The sequence below is a fragment of the Megalops cyprinoides genome, chromosome 10, assembly GCF_013368585.1.
Source record: "Megalops cyprinoides isolate fMegCyp1 chromosome 10, fMegCyp1.pri, whole genome shotgun sequence".
NCBI lineage: Eukaryota > Metazoa > Chordata > Actinopteri > Elopiformes > Megalopidae > Megalops > Megalops cyprinoides.
Genome location: NC_050592.1, coordinates 30771750 through 30788699, shown reverse-complemented (window position 1 = coordinate 30788699; position 16950 = coordinate 30771750). Strand labels below are relative to the sequence as shown.

Genomic DNA, 16950 nt, shown 5'->3' with positions numbered 1-16950 from the left:
TTCTTAAGTAAGACACTTCTCTTTCAGATGAATGCATGCTCACAGGTTATAAAACAGAGGACATCCAGGTTTACAGATATTTTATTTTATAAGTACCCGACTGATTTCACAGCCCTTAGGTTTAGCAAAGGGCGCGCTGCCTTGAAACAGTGCCCTCTTTGTGCCAACCTAACAGGACTGTGGGAGTGATGGTTGCTTTGGGAACACTAGTTTGAAAACAAAAGAGTTGTTGACATAGTTACCACTCACTCACTACATTCAGTATTCTTTTTGGTTGGCAAAAGGCTGGCAAGGCTAATTTGTCCTATTAATAGTCCTATTCAGTATATCAATTAAAAAGAGGAATGATTGGAAAGGTGCATAAATCAAATGCATTTCTCTAACTGCACTCATTAAAGACTTGTATTCTGTACATCTCAGTCTTAACTTGCGAGCTGAAAGCAGTTCAGTTTTATTAGAATGTGTATTGGATTTGTTGCCCTAGGATAAAAATTTGTAATAACCAAAAACAACTGCTGATTGGAAACTCTTCTCTAATTGTGCACCTATGAAAATGTATTAGAATCAGGTGTATAAAGGTTGTCACCAGAATACTGTAACATTTCACTGATGTTTAGCCTCATGTCATTTGATAAAATCCTGAGTGTGGATATTTAATGGGTTCACTACGGCTATGGCTAAGGTTAGGTCCAGTGTTAGGGTTAGGGTTATGGTTAGGGCTAGGGTTAGAGTTAGGGCTACTGCTAGGGTTAGGGTTTGTAGGAGTTTGTGAGCATTTTTACCTGTAAACTGCCTCCACCGGCACTCTCCCACTTTACAAAGTCTCCTCTAGCATTGTAAACGGCAGCAATGAAGTTGATATTTGTATTCTGTGGGAAGAGACAGCACACAGACAAGAGTAAGCTTGGTGTGTTACGCAACTGATGCTGCAACATGGAGAAGACAGAACTTGAGAAATGAGGGGAGAAAACAAACACAAGCGCATAAGAATAACTTGCTTGACTTGCTGATTTCTTATACACAAAAAATGTTGTCTGAGACAGTCATTGCAAAGAGGGCTGTAATTTGTGACCATAAATGGAGGAGAGATCAATGGAATTGATGGAAGTCACTCTGAGATAGAGGTGTTGAAGTTTCAGATCAGCCTCCATGTCCCCCTCACCTTGCTGGCCCCCTTGAAGCTGAACCTGGCTGGGAGGGCGTCCGTCCTCAGGACCCGGGACGCCAGGCCAGGCTGGTCCCCGTAAAACAGCCACGGAAGGTTCGACCTCCTGGGGTCACAGACAGAGCAGGAATTTTAGGCAAAACTCAGCAAAGAAAAGAAAAAACAGGTTTCAGTTGACATTTGCCCCTGATCTTCCTGCACTGCCTTAGACTGACAACACAACTGTGTGCTTCACTGAAGCCTTTCAATCAGGTACACTGGAACCATAAGGCTGCTGTTTGGATTGTTTGTGTACGAACTGCTTCAGCAAATGTCCAGCTGTATAAATGGATGATATGTAAACTATGCAAGTTCCTCTAGATAAGTGAAACAAATAATGTAATGGAATGTAGGTGTTTACAAAATAGGGGCCAAGTTCGATTTTCTATTTGACAACAATCACCAAAAATGTGAATGAGTGCATTACACTTTCTGGCGTGGGTATCATCATATCAAGATATATTACTAAATTTCCCATTTGCTCTGATGTGACTCCTATGCAACACACATTGCTTACCAAGATGCCTGAGGATGGTCACATGGTTATTTTATACATCCCACACAACCATCTCTTCCATTTAAAAAATGAAAAAAAGAGGGCGGAGCAAGGCCCTACATAACAGAAACAAAGTTTGCTTACAATTCAACTAAACATTATTAAAAATGCTCTATGAGTAATCATTCTGACAGATTTAATGAAGCCGTTAAAACCCTGCAGGAGAGTGACCTCTGCTGGACAATGCTGACCAAGACCACTAAATTGAAAAAATTTTTAGTAGATAATTTGCAAACAGTACACGCACACCTTGGTTTGGATGCGCCCTGTATCAATAATATGTTGGCAAAAATAATATGGCCCCACTGGACCCCAAAACCATGAATAAATTTGGGAGAAATGTCCTTCTACTTAACAGCTTAAACAAACCATACAACACCCATGTGTTGGCCTGCTAGACCCAAATCATCACTGATCCATTCCTAATTACCATTAACATAGTTTCCCAAAACCAACACAAAGCAGTCATGAACAAACTGCTACTGGGAAATGTCCCTGTCATTTGAACTGCCCCTACACAGCCTGGCAGTGTTTCCCCTCTACATTTTGATGTGCAGTGGTTACAGCGTTAGCGAACGGTGGGTGTGTCACCAGTAGGAGATGGCCTGCGCTGATCCCAGAGCAGCCGTGGCCCTGTAGATGGTGTTGTAGAGGCCGCACGCGTCGTTGCCGATGCCGCTGACGGAGTGCATGTTCATCACGCACATGTTGCCCAGGGCCTGGCAGGCGGTGAGGTTGGAGAAGACCTGCAGAGGTGCAAAGCAGCGAGGGTTTCACCAGGGCTTTCAGCCCCAAGCCTGCCCCACTGACAGTCACCAGTCAACACACCCCTGTCTGGAAAGGGTTTAACTGGTTTATTTCTGCCATGTTCACTGGTTCTTTCACCCCAACAAACATTGTAAGTAACTGCATAAAGCACAAAGCACATTTCCTCACACGCATATGTTTGGCTAAAATGAGACCGCTACCTGTGTGTGCAATGAACAACGTGCAGTGTTTGCTGCTGTGTTTGAACACTTAAAATATTATTACTGCTTCTGCTGAAAGATTCACAACAATGAAATAAAACACTGTGTCTGTTCTGAAACAGGAACACAATACTTAACAGACATTATTGACTTATGAAAGAAATCTAAGCTTGTTTCCATCGCAGTATAAATGCGCTTTATGGTAAACTTTATATTGAATGTTATCTTAAATTTCTCAACAATATGTAATGTGAATTGAAAAGTGTCAGCCCTTTTCAATTCATAATTGAAAAAGCGTAATTAATAATTTGTATCTCCACAAAAGCATAATTAAAACTTAAACTAAACTAAAAAATCAGAGATACAAAAGCCTTAACAAATCAAAGAAACATCCACCCACACTACTGCACTGATTGCAAGCACCATTAACTTTGCCGTAACAAAAGAGACAGCTTGTACCGTACCAAGCAGGCCGCAGCAGAGGAGTGCAGGTGTCTGGAGAACCATACTGACTGGACAAGAAGTGACTGTATGGGGGAGAAGTTCAAGAACAACAGAGGAAAATCAGCTTCACCTGGAAATGCCTCGTATTAATTCCTGTTTGGAATCAGTCAGTTGTGAGGAAACAAACTCAACCAGTGTTACAACATACTGTACTTTCTCTAACGAGAGAAAACCATTATTAATGGAATATTGCAGGAATATTGACTTTTTGAATGTTCATATAATGTTATATACAGATACAATATACATCTAGACAGATATCTCTACATAGATATTGATAAACACATAGCTAGACAGATACATTAATAGTAAATGTACCTTTCACACATAAGTAATTATTTAATTATTGTTTATCAATTATCAGTTTAACTTGTGTATATATATATATATATATATATATATATATATATATATATATATAGTTTTCTTTGAGCCTGTATAGTTCCATTCAGATACATTATTGCTTTAGTTTGTCCTCCTAATAAAGTACCATTGCCTTGAATTGAGTTAAAAAGCTCAACCAGAAGAACAGGATTTATTCTCCACTACAGTCTGTGTTACACTGGGTATGTCTTTACAGTTATCAATGTACAGATAAGAGAGCACAGGAAACTGTCAATGGCTGATGCGTTTGATAACACGCAGTTCACACAGAGAGCAGTAAAATGCAACTACTGTGCACTTACCTGAGCAAAGCTGACAGTTGTAACTACTGATGTTGGCAGGTTGTTCAGGGGGAAGCACAACCCTCCTACCTGTATAGGAGACGCAAACGAAACTCAATGAGCTGAATGTGAACCAGAGGGTTACCCTCAGTGGTGTGAGAAGCATGGGTCAAGCACGCCTAAACAATCTCACTGTGGAGTTTATGCCACACTATCAGGAGGGTAACAGCTCTGAGTCCAGTTTAGTACCTCACCGCATCAGGTGTTTATAGATTCTAAACCAAGCATTTGGGATATCCAGACTCTCTGCAGAGATCTTTGTGGTAGGGCTGCATATTTCAAGCACATCTGATATTCAAGTATGTTGTGGCTAGCACAATCAAACAGTGGAATAACTGAACTGTAACTAATAACTCATCGTAACGGAATCAGCATCCCGGCAGGAAAACGATATCAATGAATTATCTCATTTTATGCACGAGTCCTATGCTCTCCGTAAACAAAAAAGGAATAAAAATCTGGACTTGTCTTTGATTTTGTTTGGTTACTTAACAAGCACTGAAACACTGAAGCAAGTAATGAATCAATGATCATTTGGTCGCTTGTCTGCACGTTTTGCCCTAATCTTTGATCGCATGCTACTCACAAGAATATTTCCCTGCCCACAAGTGCAGGAGAGGGATGTGTTGATGAAAGAGTCCTGGCATCTTTGGCACCTGCAAAAAGAGTATCAGAGTAATAATGAGGAAGTTAAGAGGTTGAGTGTGCGTTTTAAATTTGCGCCCAGTTGGAAAACGGTAACTTTATGACCGTCGTGGCACATGGTCTTTGGTTTCCTTTGCCACCTGCGCTGCCGGTCCTGTGGCAAACTGTCCCCCCGGGGAGGGACACAAAGATGGAGAAACGTTACCTGCTCCCGGTCGCATCAGGGATGGAGAACGCAGGCTCTGCTGGGCTGCAACTTTCGCACACAGCCTGCTCCAGAAGATTGCCATTCACGTCCCTCTCCACTGCATCAGAGAAGATGGGATCAAGTGGAGGAAATCTTTTCCATTTGCGCTGCCGCTACTCACACAACTGAAAGAAAGCTTGTGCCTCCGTCACTGAGCGGTAGCATAGTTACCGGGTGTGCAGCGGTCTTCAGCGCAATGTTCACAGCGTCTAAAAACCGTCGCAGTCACGAGAAATAAAATGATCTTACCGAGGACACTCCCCGCGGGGCACTGGCACGTTCCATCCTGATTTAAACCTCCAGGACATCGAATACACCCATAGCCGTCCTTTGTAACCGCCTAAAAATAAGGCAGTCATTTTCACAGCTATAATTAGATTATCGCTGCTGGAAATGAATTATGATCAGGTAGTTTTATCACTCTTTTGGCACCACTGCATTCCCATATTAACTGCACAATGCACTTTTTGGATATATCTGCAGTGTCGTCTGGACCATAAAAGTGTACATCGAATGATTATTTAATTATTATAATTCAAAATTTTTCAGGACGTATACATAATGAATATTCTGGCGTTTCTCCTCTTATGAATCAGTAGACACCAAATACCTGTTTGGCTTCAGCTGGGCACTGCTGACAGGTTACCGTTGCACCATTACTGGAGAGAACCTTGAATCCAGTCTGACAAACGCACGTGGTGCCTGTGGAAAGTGGCCATAGACATTTAATTTGCAGAGGAATATACAATAGGTTAGAACTGTCGACAAGAAATTTCTAGGTAGTTGCAATATCACTGTACAACTGTAACACAAAAAACACGAATAAACTCAAATTTAAAAGCTGACTGGCCAATCCCAAGGATAGGGAAGAGAATCCGCAAACATGAACTACCTATCTATCAAGCATGTTATATTTTGGACAGCGATATGTTCTCAAACTAAACGGTTCACGCTGTCAACTCAGACAGACCTGCTACACTAGCTAACGTTAGCTATAAGAAAGCTGCACATTATAAACTTAAGCCTGTTAGCGTACCTAGCTAACGTTATTGCTAGCCTCACTCACCGGATTTGCTGCTTATTTGGTTTGGTCCACATCTGACGCAGGACAAACTTGAAATGTCAAATATTTTATCTGTACCACAGTCTGACGGTTGCTGGAAGGAAATTGTGAACTGCTGACAGACGTAAATATTTGTTTTCAGCCACAGAAATAAAAACAACACCCAAATAAACATTCGTGGCGTCCCCGTCGCCATGGCAGAATGCAAGCGGACTTACTCGTCTTCCTGTACCCGCTGCAATCATTTCCGTTATCCCATCCCCCCCATCTCCCCCATCCATCGTGCAGAAAACCCGCGGGCTGACGCAGTGTGCACGACCAGGGTAGAAAAGGTACTCTACTCCATGACTTCTATACGCAAGCACGCAGAAAACTTTCTTCGGTGAATACCCGTCGTTATTCTCTAGGTAAGTTGTTAGTCATGTACGATGTTAATTGTGTTTCTCTTGCCAAGCACTCAGTATCAGCAGGCGAGCGAAGTTTTGAGAAAAAGACGTGCTTTAGACCAAGTATCAACATGTGTACATGTGCACATTATTTCCTCCCTGTTTCCTAAACAGGCTGCGCACATAGCTCATTGTTTAATGTGCCCCGGGGTGTATAATCAGTGTGTTTATTATTAAGATAATGCATATCTGAAAGGGTTATGATTTTCTTGTTGCAAAATTAAGTCGTTTGAGATTTAGTGTTTTGTTAGCCTAACAATCAGCCTACTCACAAAGTAGCCATGTTACACAATTACCAGAATGATTCATTAGGCTACATTTAGGCTTACTTGTATTAATTTTCTTCAGTAAAACAGTTATCATTGATTTTTCGAAATGTTCATTTCTCTTCCAGCAGATAAAATTGGTTCTGGGAAAGAGAAAAAAAGTTGAACGCAATGGTAGTCCTACGGTTGCAGGGGCTAAGCATTGAAGCGGGATCCGAGGATATACGCAGATTCTTCGATGGATTACACATCCCCAATGGCGGGGTACACATTATCGGTGGAAGTCTAGGTGAAGCATTTATCATATTTGCAACTGAAAAAGACGCACAGCTTGCGTTAAAGCGTTCAGGGAGCTTACTAAGAGGGTCGCGGGTAGTTCTCTTTATGAGTAGTAAGACAGAGTTGCAGAACAAGATGGCATCCAGTTTAAAACAATACAAATACCCAGAAAAAGGGCCTGAAAGAAAACCAGAAGAAATCGTTAAAGCATGCACATCTGACCCTGCGGCAGCTTTTTTGCTCGGTTTGGTTTCAGCTATCCGAGAACTGCATGCAGAACAGGAGGGGTCAAAGGCAATATCACCAGCGAATAGTGTTCAGAAGACCTCTGACTATATCGCTATCCCTATGGAGCAACAGAAGCAGAGGGCTACCTCTAGCCAGAACAGCCGTTACTTAAGGCTGCACGGTTTGCCAAAATCGGTCACTAAACACGAGGTTCGCCAGTTCTTCAGAGGACTCGAAGTTCAAGATGTAATTGTCGATGTCAGGATTGGTGGCCACTATGGCACCTTAGTGAAATTCACCAGAGAGCAAGATGCTTTAAAGGGGCTGAAATACGACGGCCAAAATATGGCATTCAATTGCGTTAAAGTGAGGGAGGCATCGGAGGACATCTGGCTCAGTGCGGTCGAGGAGTGCAGAAAGTCCCTGAATGGAAGACAGAGAAATGTGTCTCCCGGCCTGAAGAGAATGCGTCCTGAAGATCGTTCAAGATCACGGTCACCGAAGAGACACCTACCACACTCGCTCTCCCCTAGTAACGACCTCTGTGTGATGTTACAAAATATACCCCCGAAAACAACGAAGACTCAGATTAAAGAGTTATTTGGATGTTCGTACCTCCCAAGCAACAGGGTTTTACATTTGTTAGACGAAGTGGGCCACAGAACCAGCACGGCGTTCATTGAATTCGACCAAGTGGATGACTATTACTCTGCAATGAAGCTTAACGGATGCAAATTCGGCTCCCGCTTTATAAATGTCTCTGGGATCACAAAGGAAAAGATGAGGGCGATGATCAGGGCGAGCAAATATGTTCCACCGATAGACATCGAGGGGGCTATTAATGAACAACCTAGTTACGAAAAAACAAGAGAGAGATCTTACTCCTCACAAACGTACATATACGTGCGAAATCTGCCAGCTGACGTCCGAAAGGTAGAAGTAAAAGATTTTTTCTGTAAATTTCCCGTTTCTCAAGATCACATCACCTTGCTTTGTGATCGGCAAGGAATGGGAATTGGGGAGGCGCTGGTGAGATTCGCCTCTGAGGACATTGCAAAAATGGCTGAAAGTCTGCACGGGCAAAACTTTCTTGGAACACGCGTGCTGCTGACGCGTATAACAAGACAACAAATGGAGGATTTGTTGCACAAGACTCACTGAAGGCGGTAGCAGGTCCATTGGGGAAAACCAGCAGTATTGAGATGTAGTTTGTCTGAAGATTAGCAGGCTGACATGCATTGCTCAAGATGCGTGTTCTTAAGAATCAACAAGGAGAATGTAAACAACACTGGAAGCTGCTAAAGTAACTCATCGGGGCATTGAGTTCATAGTGGGAGCAGGAGGAGCAGCGAAAACATGGAGACGTGAGAATTATTTGCATCACAAAATGCACTGAAAATACATGGTTCGTGTTACGGTTAGGTTTATAGGTTTGGGGAGGTAAGTTGTTACAGCCGTTTTCCCTATAATCTTGGAATTTATTTACATTCAATGTTGTCCCTCGAATAGTTGCCTGTGGCTTATATTTCTGGAGCGTGTGACATGAGGTCTTTGGATGCTATGGACTTTACTGTTTTGTGAACATCATCTATATAGCACTGCTCTCCTCATCCGACGCTATAAAGACAACCTAATCGGCAAAGATCGGCGGAAGAGCACTTCCGCATGAAGGGTGAATTCCAAATAAAATTGCTCCTTATGCAAATGTATGTTTTGTGAGACATTTACATTAAATGGTAGACCATGCATGTATTCTTTTGCGTACCAGTTGGTACATAATACACGTAAATTTCACTCGTTTCTAGATGCTGACTAGATCTTACTTGTTTGTACCATTCATAGGTATCCAGTTTTAAGCGTATATAGCATTGTTTTTTGCTCTTCCAGTTGCTGTTTGTGCTATGTCTGTGTAGGTTTACATGTATGTCTACTGTGTCTTTTGAATACTATAAAAAGCATATATAGTGCTGTCTGAAAGGTGGAGTATAGTAACGATTCTTTTTCTAAAGATATTTTTACTAATAAACTGACGGAACTGTATTTCTGTTCAGCTTTTTATGTGTTAGTTGCCAAGTTCAATAACGGTTTTGTAGAGGAAGGTACAGCAATGGGCAAGTACCATGGAGTGTGTGACTGCTTGTACACCAGATACTTGTGTACACTTCTTCACGTACAAAAATCCCCGTTTTGTCATTTGGCAACTGGTGGCTCCTGAGATTCAGTTGCTTTATTTTCATCAGCAGTATGTGGATACCAACCATTATTGTACTCCTGAGCTCACTTCCAAATGTAGTAGAGCAAGTGCTGTTCAGAGCCTGTTCTTCCTTTGACAGATGCTTTAGAATGTCACACTGTTCATATAGTCACTTGTAGCATGTATAATTGACAGCTAGGGCTCTCTTGAGCTGTTCAATGATTAATTTTTCTAGTGTGGTCTGGCTTTTTGAAAGTCTTTGAAATGCCCTAAATTTTTTTACAATTACACCTTTTGACAAAGCAAGTCAAGCACTCCAGGCAAAGTAAAAGGTGGCACATTAAACATTACCAATTACCAGTATTGTCATAGTTAACAGTACTCCTGTGTCCAGTAAGTCTGACAACTTCATTGTAAGTAATCCTGAGCAGCTGTGGTTTTTCCTTCAATACAAAAGCCTGGTTAGTACTAAACCAGGGTGGAATACTGCTCCATAAAGTACACACAAGTCAAAGGGTGAACCTTTTATTGAAAGTAGAAAATAGGGACTATGACATCATTCCAAAGTAAAAAAAGAATACAGCACTGCAACATCAATACCCCATTTTCAAATACTTACACCACAAATACTGTAAGATTATTAAATGTCTAATTTCTGACATGTCCATACTTGATTCTGATTTAGCAAAAAGTGTCACAAAATTGGGTCTTATTTTCTACATAATCAGTCTTATCTTTGTAATTAATTAAACCAAGCTACAGAGTCATCATGTAAGTTTCAGGAGATATAATTTTGGTCCAACTCAAATTCAGAGCATAAAGGCCATCCACCTAAAAATTGTACTAACAAGTACAAGTTTTTATAAATGCCAAGACTATTAACATGGAAGATTGTTTATATGGAGGGAAAATATTCCTTCTGAACATAAGCATGCAGAGCTTCTTCCAGTCCCAAGGAGGGGGAGGGGTAAATCCTCTGGCTCTGGTTGCTGAAATGGCTGAGATCAGTTGTAGAATCTGGATGGCCCTTTAAATACATAACATAATTGCATTAACACAATGGTCCTGCATAAAACAACTTTGATTTAATGCATCAGCATCCTAAACCCACAGGCTGGCAGAAGTTCCGGGCACAACAAAGCTCCCCTGGTTCTAAAAAGTCTGTGACCCCAGTAACTGTTGCGGTATCCAAATAGAAGTAAGTTGGTTCTATCTTGGCTTACCTGACAGATTCCCAGAGTACCTATCTCCTCCACTTGGTAACCTGGAGCTGGAGAAGTTCATGGAGCTCATGGAGTTAGAAGTGCTTTTCAGAGTGGAGCCCTAAGAAAAGAACCATGGAGTTTGCAACAAAGATAGTAAATCAGAGCTGTGTTAATTTGTGAGTGATTTGTTCTTTGAGCAAACCATGTGACTGCAGTGCACGTATCAATTTTCCATGCACTGGGAATTCACTCTACTGATTCATTCTGACCCACAAAGACGTATAGCAAAGTCAATGTATAGCCAACACGTAAAATGGGGCCATGGTTATATTGTGACTTGCATACAGTGGTAAAGACCAACTTCACCCCAATAAGAGCAAAAATAAATTTTTAAATAAAACATCTCTACATTTAGTGTCTGCTGTGATGTCACCTTACCGATGACACGCTCCTGAGCCGGTATTCCATCAGGAGATCTGTCAGTTTCTGAGTCACCTTCAGCACCAACTGGGCGTCATTTTCATTCTCAATGCGGAATGTGTCCTGTAGAGACAATTCCTGCTACATTAAAACCATGAAAATCTTTCACATCAACCCTACTTTTCATGCAACTTGACCTTTGAAGAAAGCCTCAAGGAAATTATCCATCAATTTAACATGCTGGCGCCTCAAGACAGTTCAACTGCTGCCTTACCAGGTACTTCAACAAAGTGGCGGGATGACTGTTGCCTTCAGGGCCCTTGGGCATGTTTGACATCATCCTGTCACTGGAGCCACCGAGCCCACTGCTGGGGAACTCATCTGGGTAGGGTCGCCCGGGGCTGGCGTTGCGTGGGCCCATGCCGAAGCCATCGCTGTTCATCCTCATAGGCATCTCGTCCGGGTACCTCCTCATGCCCAAGTCGCTATCCCGCATCTTCATAGCCATGTCGTCGCCGGGCATCCGCATGGGCATGCTGCCCTGGAAGGGGCGCCCAGGGCTGGCGCCATGGCGCTGCATGGGCATATTGTCAGGGAAGCCGCCCATGGGCATGTCGCCAGGGAGCCTCCGCATGGGCATGCCCATGGGGAAGTCTGGGTGCATGCCTCGGGGAGGGAAGTCTCCAGGGAACATGGGCTCTGGGAATCCTCCTGGGAACCGGCCTATCAACACAAACATTGCACAGCATCATTGACAAACAAGAATTGAACCAGAAGAGGGAATGCCTTGGCTGGTGTTGCAAAAAATATTAACGTCCAGCTGACACTGTTGCAGCACAAAACCATCTTTGGTTAAAAACCCATTAAAGTTACCTACCTGGGCTGGGTCCTACTGGGCCAGCTGGGCCGCCCATCTTAGGCTTCATCATAGCAGACCCTGTGATATGGACAAAGAGAAAGAATTTTAAGCAGTGAAAATCTCTGGGAAACATTAGCTGAAGTTCTTGCGAACATTTGGGGTGGGTAACTTACGCATTCCTTGGAAAGCGGCGATGTCAAATGGCTCCTTCAACAATACCTGAAACACAGGACCATATGAGTGGGTGTCCCAACAAGCAGCATTCAAGATGCAAGATTTAAAGGCCCCATCTGTACCTTAAGTTTCCCCCTTCCTTCAGCCTTCTCCACCTCTGCGGCACTTTCCTTGGCTGCCTTGCGTATTGCCGGGTCCTTGACCGCCTCCTCCTCCTCCTGGGGAACCTTGTCGGGATGATTCTTTTTCTAAAACAAAGAACAAAAGGTTACAAGCTTTCCAACCAACACATTCTTGGGTTCTCACAAAATTTCACAAAAATCTGCTTCAGGCCTTTACGGGATTGTGACAAACTCAAAATGTAGCCATTTGTTAGAGAACCCAGCTTTTAAGCATACACTGAACTACTTATTAACAGTGCTGTTAAAAGGAGAACTTCAAATTAAAATGTTATACATATCAAAAGTGTGAAGTCTGAAGTTGATAATAGGACAGGGCATGATTTGTAAAGTTCAAATCTTGCATACAAGCACTGGGTACATATTGAAAAAATATTTGATTTATATTTTGTGCTGGAGCCTTGCCTTGGACCCAATTCATAAATGCTGGTCTCCCTTCAGCTGGAGTGTAACTTACCATGTATCTGAAGCTGTGCTTCCAGCCCTTGACATGGGCCAGCATCTCATTCTGCAACCTCTGAACCTTGCACAGCCTGCACTGGTAGTGCGGAGGGACGGACTTGCTGGGGCTGCGGTACTCCCACACAAACTGCAGACCTGCACGACAAGACTCAGTGCATCAATAAAGATGCTCCCCATGAGGGATAGTGTACACTGGACATGTATTTGAGGGCACAAGGCCAAGGGTGTGGTCAAATGCAACTCACCAATCACAGGTTCAGTCACTGTAGCCAGCCTCTTCTCCAGGGATGGGATGGTCTGGATGGCACCACTTTTGGTTGTAAACACTGTCATGAACACAAAAGGGGGTCAGAAAAGCCCAAGATGCCTGTGATGAGGGTCTATCTATGGCTGAAACCCTGATCAGGCACCCAAAGGGGTCACGTGCCCAGTGAGACCAGGATGCAATTGGCTCAAGAGCCCAACATTCAGTTTGAGAAAGCAGTTCAGCTACTTCAGGTAGTTTGGCATGACCCTTTTCAAGGTTTGCCAAGGCTGAAGGATTGCTACAGCAGATCTGACATGAATTCATGTTTGAACCCTGATCCACATCTAGGATCAGACATGTGCCACCAGCTGGTGTATGAAATTCTCACTTGGACCAAAGTCCTTTGTATACTGAACAACATTTAAAAACTCAACAGTCCATCAATGGCATGACAGCTGCCATAACAAGCCGATATAACCCCACAGCCTGCAACTGTAATAGTGCAGGACTCATAATTGGGCTCTGCTGGGCAACGGGGCTTGCACTTGAAACCCCAAATCAGCCCTCATCCAATCACAGCTGTAAGGAAGGCCAAAGGGACACTCCCCCGGCCTACCCGAGCATCTTGAGAAAGGCTAGACCAAGCTCTGGACAAACTATGCTCTGCAAAGCATTCGTCTTTGTGTGTGGGAAGGCCTTTTTGGACAGGAACGTGAAGCTTCTGTCCAACCAGCTCTCACTGCACCAAACCTCCCGAGAAACACAGCAGACCGAAGTCGTCCAGTATAAGGCCGCAGGACCTTCTCTGTGCATACCGGGTTACCCCTTATCAGCAATGAGCCAGTATGTTACCAATAGGGTTCAACACAACAGCCATGCTGGGAATGGACAACTCCAAGACCCAGGGGAATTTGACTTTTAGGATGCAACATTACAGTGTCATGAAAAGAAGCCATGTTGTAGTTTCTAATGTTGTTCAGTTCATTCAAAGTCAAATTTAGTCACAGGTTAATCTACATGGTGCTGGAACAAACCAGCACCATTTAACCCGAATTATGCAACAATCCCATTCTTGCGGACATAAATCCTCTTGTTGCCACCTGGAGAAATCCGTGTGCACAGCACTGCGCAAAGCAGTGAGTCTGCAGCACAGGGGTCCAAGTTACATTCTGCTCTAAGAGCCAGGAAACTCTAAAGGCCTCAAACAAGTCAAGAACTTTTAAACAAGGCAATTATGCACCACCGAAGTGGAGGGTACAGGGTAAACTCCAAAAGGACACCCAGTAGCAGCTTTTCAAGAACAATACTGCTGTGGTACAGTGGTGGAACTTACCTATGTCACCGAGCTGCTGCCTTTTCTGTCAAAGGACGCATTACAAACCGTCAGGAGGAGAGAGAGACAAAACAGTCGTTAGTGAAAAATTTCTAGTGAGCGCAGGGCGCCATGCCCCCTCCCGTACTGGAGGGAACCGCAGTGACCCAAAGATCCGTAGATCTGATGGCGAACGTGGAAGGGTCAACGCCAGCACGCATTTCACCACCATTTGGATGTCCAAGCATTTACTGAGTCTCACAATTACATGTAGCTAATCCTGGAACGAAAAGGGAATACATTTCTGCACCATTCATGCTCCCCAGGTGGATTCCCTCCCCATCTTGGAAGTGGGGAAAAGGTGGGAGATCTTCTGGTGCACAAACTCATTTTTGAAAGTGACCGTAACATGGTCACAGCCAGTGTCTTCAGTGGAGACAACCCTGATCATTAAAACACCATCTACAGTATGATGCACTGGTCACTGTGCTGGTGTATACCTTTAGAACCCACACCCCAGGCATCTTGTGGTGTACTACATGAAGTCCCATTGCAATCAGATTGTACCCCAGAACTCCTTAAGCCAAAGGAGGTAGGGACATAGGGATGTAGCTGATGGCATGCTTACATACATTAAATGCAATACCAACATACAAAACATATTTTCAGACCTGTAGCACATGGTACAAGTTCATATGCTGTTAGATAACACATAAGTCCAAAATCGACCAACGTGTCAATCAAATTGGATGTTTTTTTCATCATACAGTGCCAAAGGCTGAACCTTCGGCTTTGTGCCATCGCCAACAGGCTATAAATGGTAACATACAGCCACTCCTGTGAAAGAATGTGGTAATTTGGGAGGTGAGACATGGTGCTCGAGTCCAAAAAACTGGCAAAAAGTGCCGATCGAATGTCAAAAGGTCATGGGGGACAGCACATTGCCAATAACTGACAATGATGCAAAACTCACAATAATCCCATGCTCACATTCAGCACAGGCCCCTTAAATGACCCAACAATCAGACAGTTGTGTGCACCTGACCTGGATCAGGTCAGATGGCAGTGTTTCAGTGTACCCCAGGCACAGAGGACACAGAACACCCTTTCAACAGCGTCTGGACATTTCAAGAGAAAACAATGTTATAGACAATACATCATGTACGCAAGTGTACTCAGTTTTCTTGGAGCGCAATACATAGCTAAGTAGCTGGCAGTTACGTTGGATTCAATTACGGATTCTGATGAATGGATGTAACGCACGTTTCCTAAAAAGGGAGCAGCTCAGGTTTTGTTTGCGTGAGAGAAAACAAAGCCTGAGCTGGAATACAAGAGGGCCAATGTGTTCATACGTAGCCGTGACCAGCTACACTGCGACACGCTGTACAATGGCCAAAACGCATGTCGCATTATGTTCCTAGCTCGTCACCTAAACACAGCATTGGCTACATGTTTACACATGGTCAATGTCTATAAAGGTAGTCTGCCATCCTATGCCGTGCGAAAACGCGCGGCTTGCGGATTGTTTCCTCGGGCGATGGGAGGCTAACTGTGGCGTGTACGAGACTTTTCAACTGTCTGTAGGTCTTGGTGAGGAGGAAGTCGACTCATCCTCCCAGTAATGCGTTTTTATTATGTGCGGTAACCTTACCTTGATGCCTCCGTTCTTAAATTTCTTCGCTGGTGGGGGACCCGCGTTACCCGCACTAGCTGCATTACCTTCCATTCTGCGAACGAGAATTCAGTTAGATAGCCATCGTAAACAATTTCTTCTGCGCACGAATCTGCGACGTTCGAGCTTCAGGTTAATGATCTCTTCTATTCGGATCTAGCAGTTTTAAAGAGAGGGTAAGCGACCCGATTTCGTTAACCAAGCCAGTTAGAGCTACCTGCCCCCGCATCACAAAGCTAATTAGCGAACGTTATTTGGCTAGCTACACGCACCCAGTGCTGGGACTGGGCCTTGGTTTCCGGCCTTGTCGTAGAGGTCCGGAATTTAAACAAAGCAAAAACACGGTTAGATGGAAAAGGGCTAAAATACCCATTACAGCCTAGCTAACTAGCTACAAAACGAGTACACAGTATTAGCATCATCAATCACTGAGCCAACAACTTTTAACTAGGTTACCGTATTTAAAAAAGACTGTATGCGATCCTAGTTATTCAGTCATGTCTGATAAGGACGGAAATGACTTTAGCTAACTAGATTAATTGTCTGTTTTAATTTGAAGCACTGTTTTGCAAGAAATACTGTCCGTTACGATTAGAACTGTCCGTAGTTGCTGTTACCTGATTGATTATTTTTCGGTTTTCACCACAAACAATAGCGAAGCGATAGCTGCGAAGGGCCGCTGCTCTTTCCACCTCTCCGTTCTGAAAACAACGATGGTCGTCGGTCGACCCCGCAAGCCTATCAACCACCTCATGACGTACTTCCGGAAAGAAAGCACACGAAACATGCTTTCTCACCGCGATCGGGATGAGATCAAACAGCTCATCTGGAGATATTTTAAATATTGAGTGAGTTAGAGTACAATCGCATAAAACGCAAAATGCACAGACTGGTAAAACCCAGTTTGGTCACGCTTTTGACTCTCGTCCTCACTGTCGTTACGTCAGTGGTCTTTTGTGGTTAGAGCACAAAACCAGCAAATACAGCAGGACAAAGTGAGGTTGTATATTACATGGTTGTATCACACTAGTTACCTTCATAGGAGTGTGGGGTATTTTAAGCACTTTGCGTTTTGATGCATTTATGTAAAAAAAA

The 16950-nt window shown here is 43.5% G+C and overlaps 3 protein-coding genes across 3 annotated transcripts in view; 1 reads left to right on the top strand and 2 right to left on the bottom strand.

Annotated features, from left to right (window-relative positions):
• Positions 1-6199, bottom strand: part of tmem67 (transmembrane protein 67) — a 15844-nt gene extending 9645 nt beyond the window's left edge. The window contains exons 1-10 of the mRNA XM_036539055.1: positions 5916-6199; positions 5460-5551; positions 5099-5189; positions 4808-4907; positions 4544-4613; positions 3919-3987; positions 3193-3255; positions 2352-2506; positions 1163-1271; positions 783-869 (exon numbers count right to left, since the gene is read on the bottom strand). Of these exons, the coding sequence (XP_036394948.1) occupies positions 783-869; positions 1163-1271; positions 2352-2506; positions 3193-3255; positions 3919-3987; positions 4544-4613; positions 4808-4907; positions 5099-5189; positions 5460-5551; positions 5916-6108 (1029 nt within the window). The 5' untranslated portion in view covers positions 6109-6199. The remainder of the gene's footprint in view (positions 1-782; positions 870-1162; positions 1272-2351; positions 2507-3192; positions 3256-3918; positions 3988-4543; positions 4614-4807; positions 4908-5098; positions 5190-5459; positions 5552-5915) is intronic.
• A 596-nt stretch (positions 6200-6795) lies between these two features.
• rbm12ba (RNA binding motif protein 12Ba) lies at positions 6796-8688 on the top strand. Its single transcript, XM_036539579.1, has one exon. The coding sequence runs from the start codon at positions 6796-6798 to the stop codon at positions 8290-8292; it is 1497 nt and encodes a 498-aa protein (XP_036395472.1). The 3' UTR covers positions 8293-8688.
• Positions 8689-9930: 1242 nt separating this feature from the next.
• Positions 9931-16576, bottom strand: si:ch211-197h24.6. Its single transcript, XM_036539804.1, has 12 exons — positions 16473-16576; positions 15835-15910; positions 14205-14229; positions 12870-12950; positions 12620-12759; positions 12106-12231; positions 11983-12028; positions 11828-11887; positions 11225-11673; positions 10969-11073; positions 10549-10648; positions 9931-10352 (listed from the first exon to the last, which is right to left on the bottom strand). The coding sequence occupies exons 2-12, from the start codon at positions 15907-15909 to the stop codon at positions 10330-10332; spliced, it is 1230 nt and encodes a 409-aa protein (XP_036395697.1). The 5' UTR covers position 15910; positions 16473-16576; the 3' UTR covers positions 9931-10329.
• Positions 16577-16950: the final 374 nt, after the last annotated feature.

Excerpts from the sequence above, each read along its gene's own strand:
- rbm12ba (XM_036539579.1), top strand. The coding sequence starts at position 6,796 with ATGGTAGTCCTACGGTTGCAGGGGCTAAGCATTGAAGCGGGATCCGAG.
- si:ch211-197h24.6 (XM_036539804.1), bottom strand. The coding sequence starts at position 15,909 with ATGGAAGGTAATGCAGCTAGTGCGGGTAACGCGGGTCCCCCACCAGCG. Across the intron at positions 14,230-15,834 it reads TTAAGAACGGAGGCATCAAG|AAAAGGCAGCAGCTCGGTGA; the intron begins GTAAGGTTACCG and ends GTCCTTTGACAG. Across the intron at positions 10,649-10,968 it reads GGCTCAGGAGCGTGTCATCG|GGCTCCACTCTGAAAAGCAC; the intron begins GTAAGGTGACAT and ends TTCTTTTCTTAG.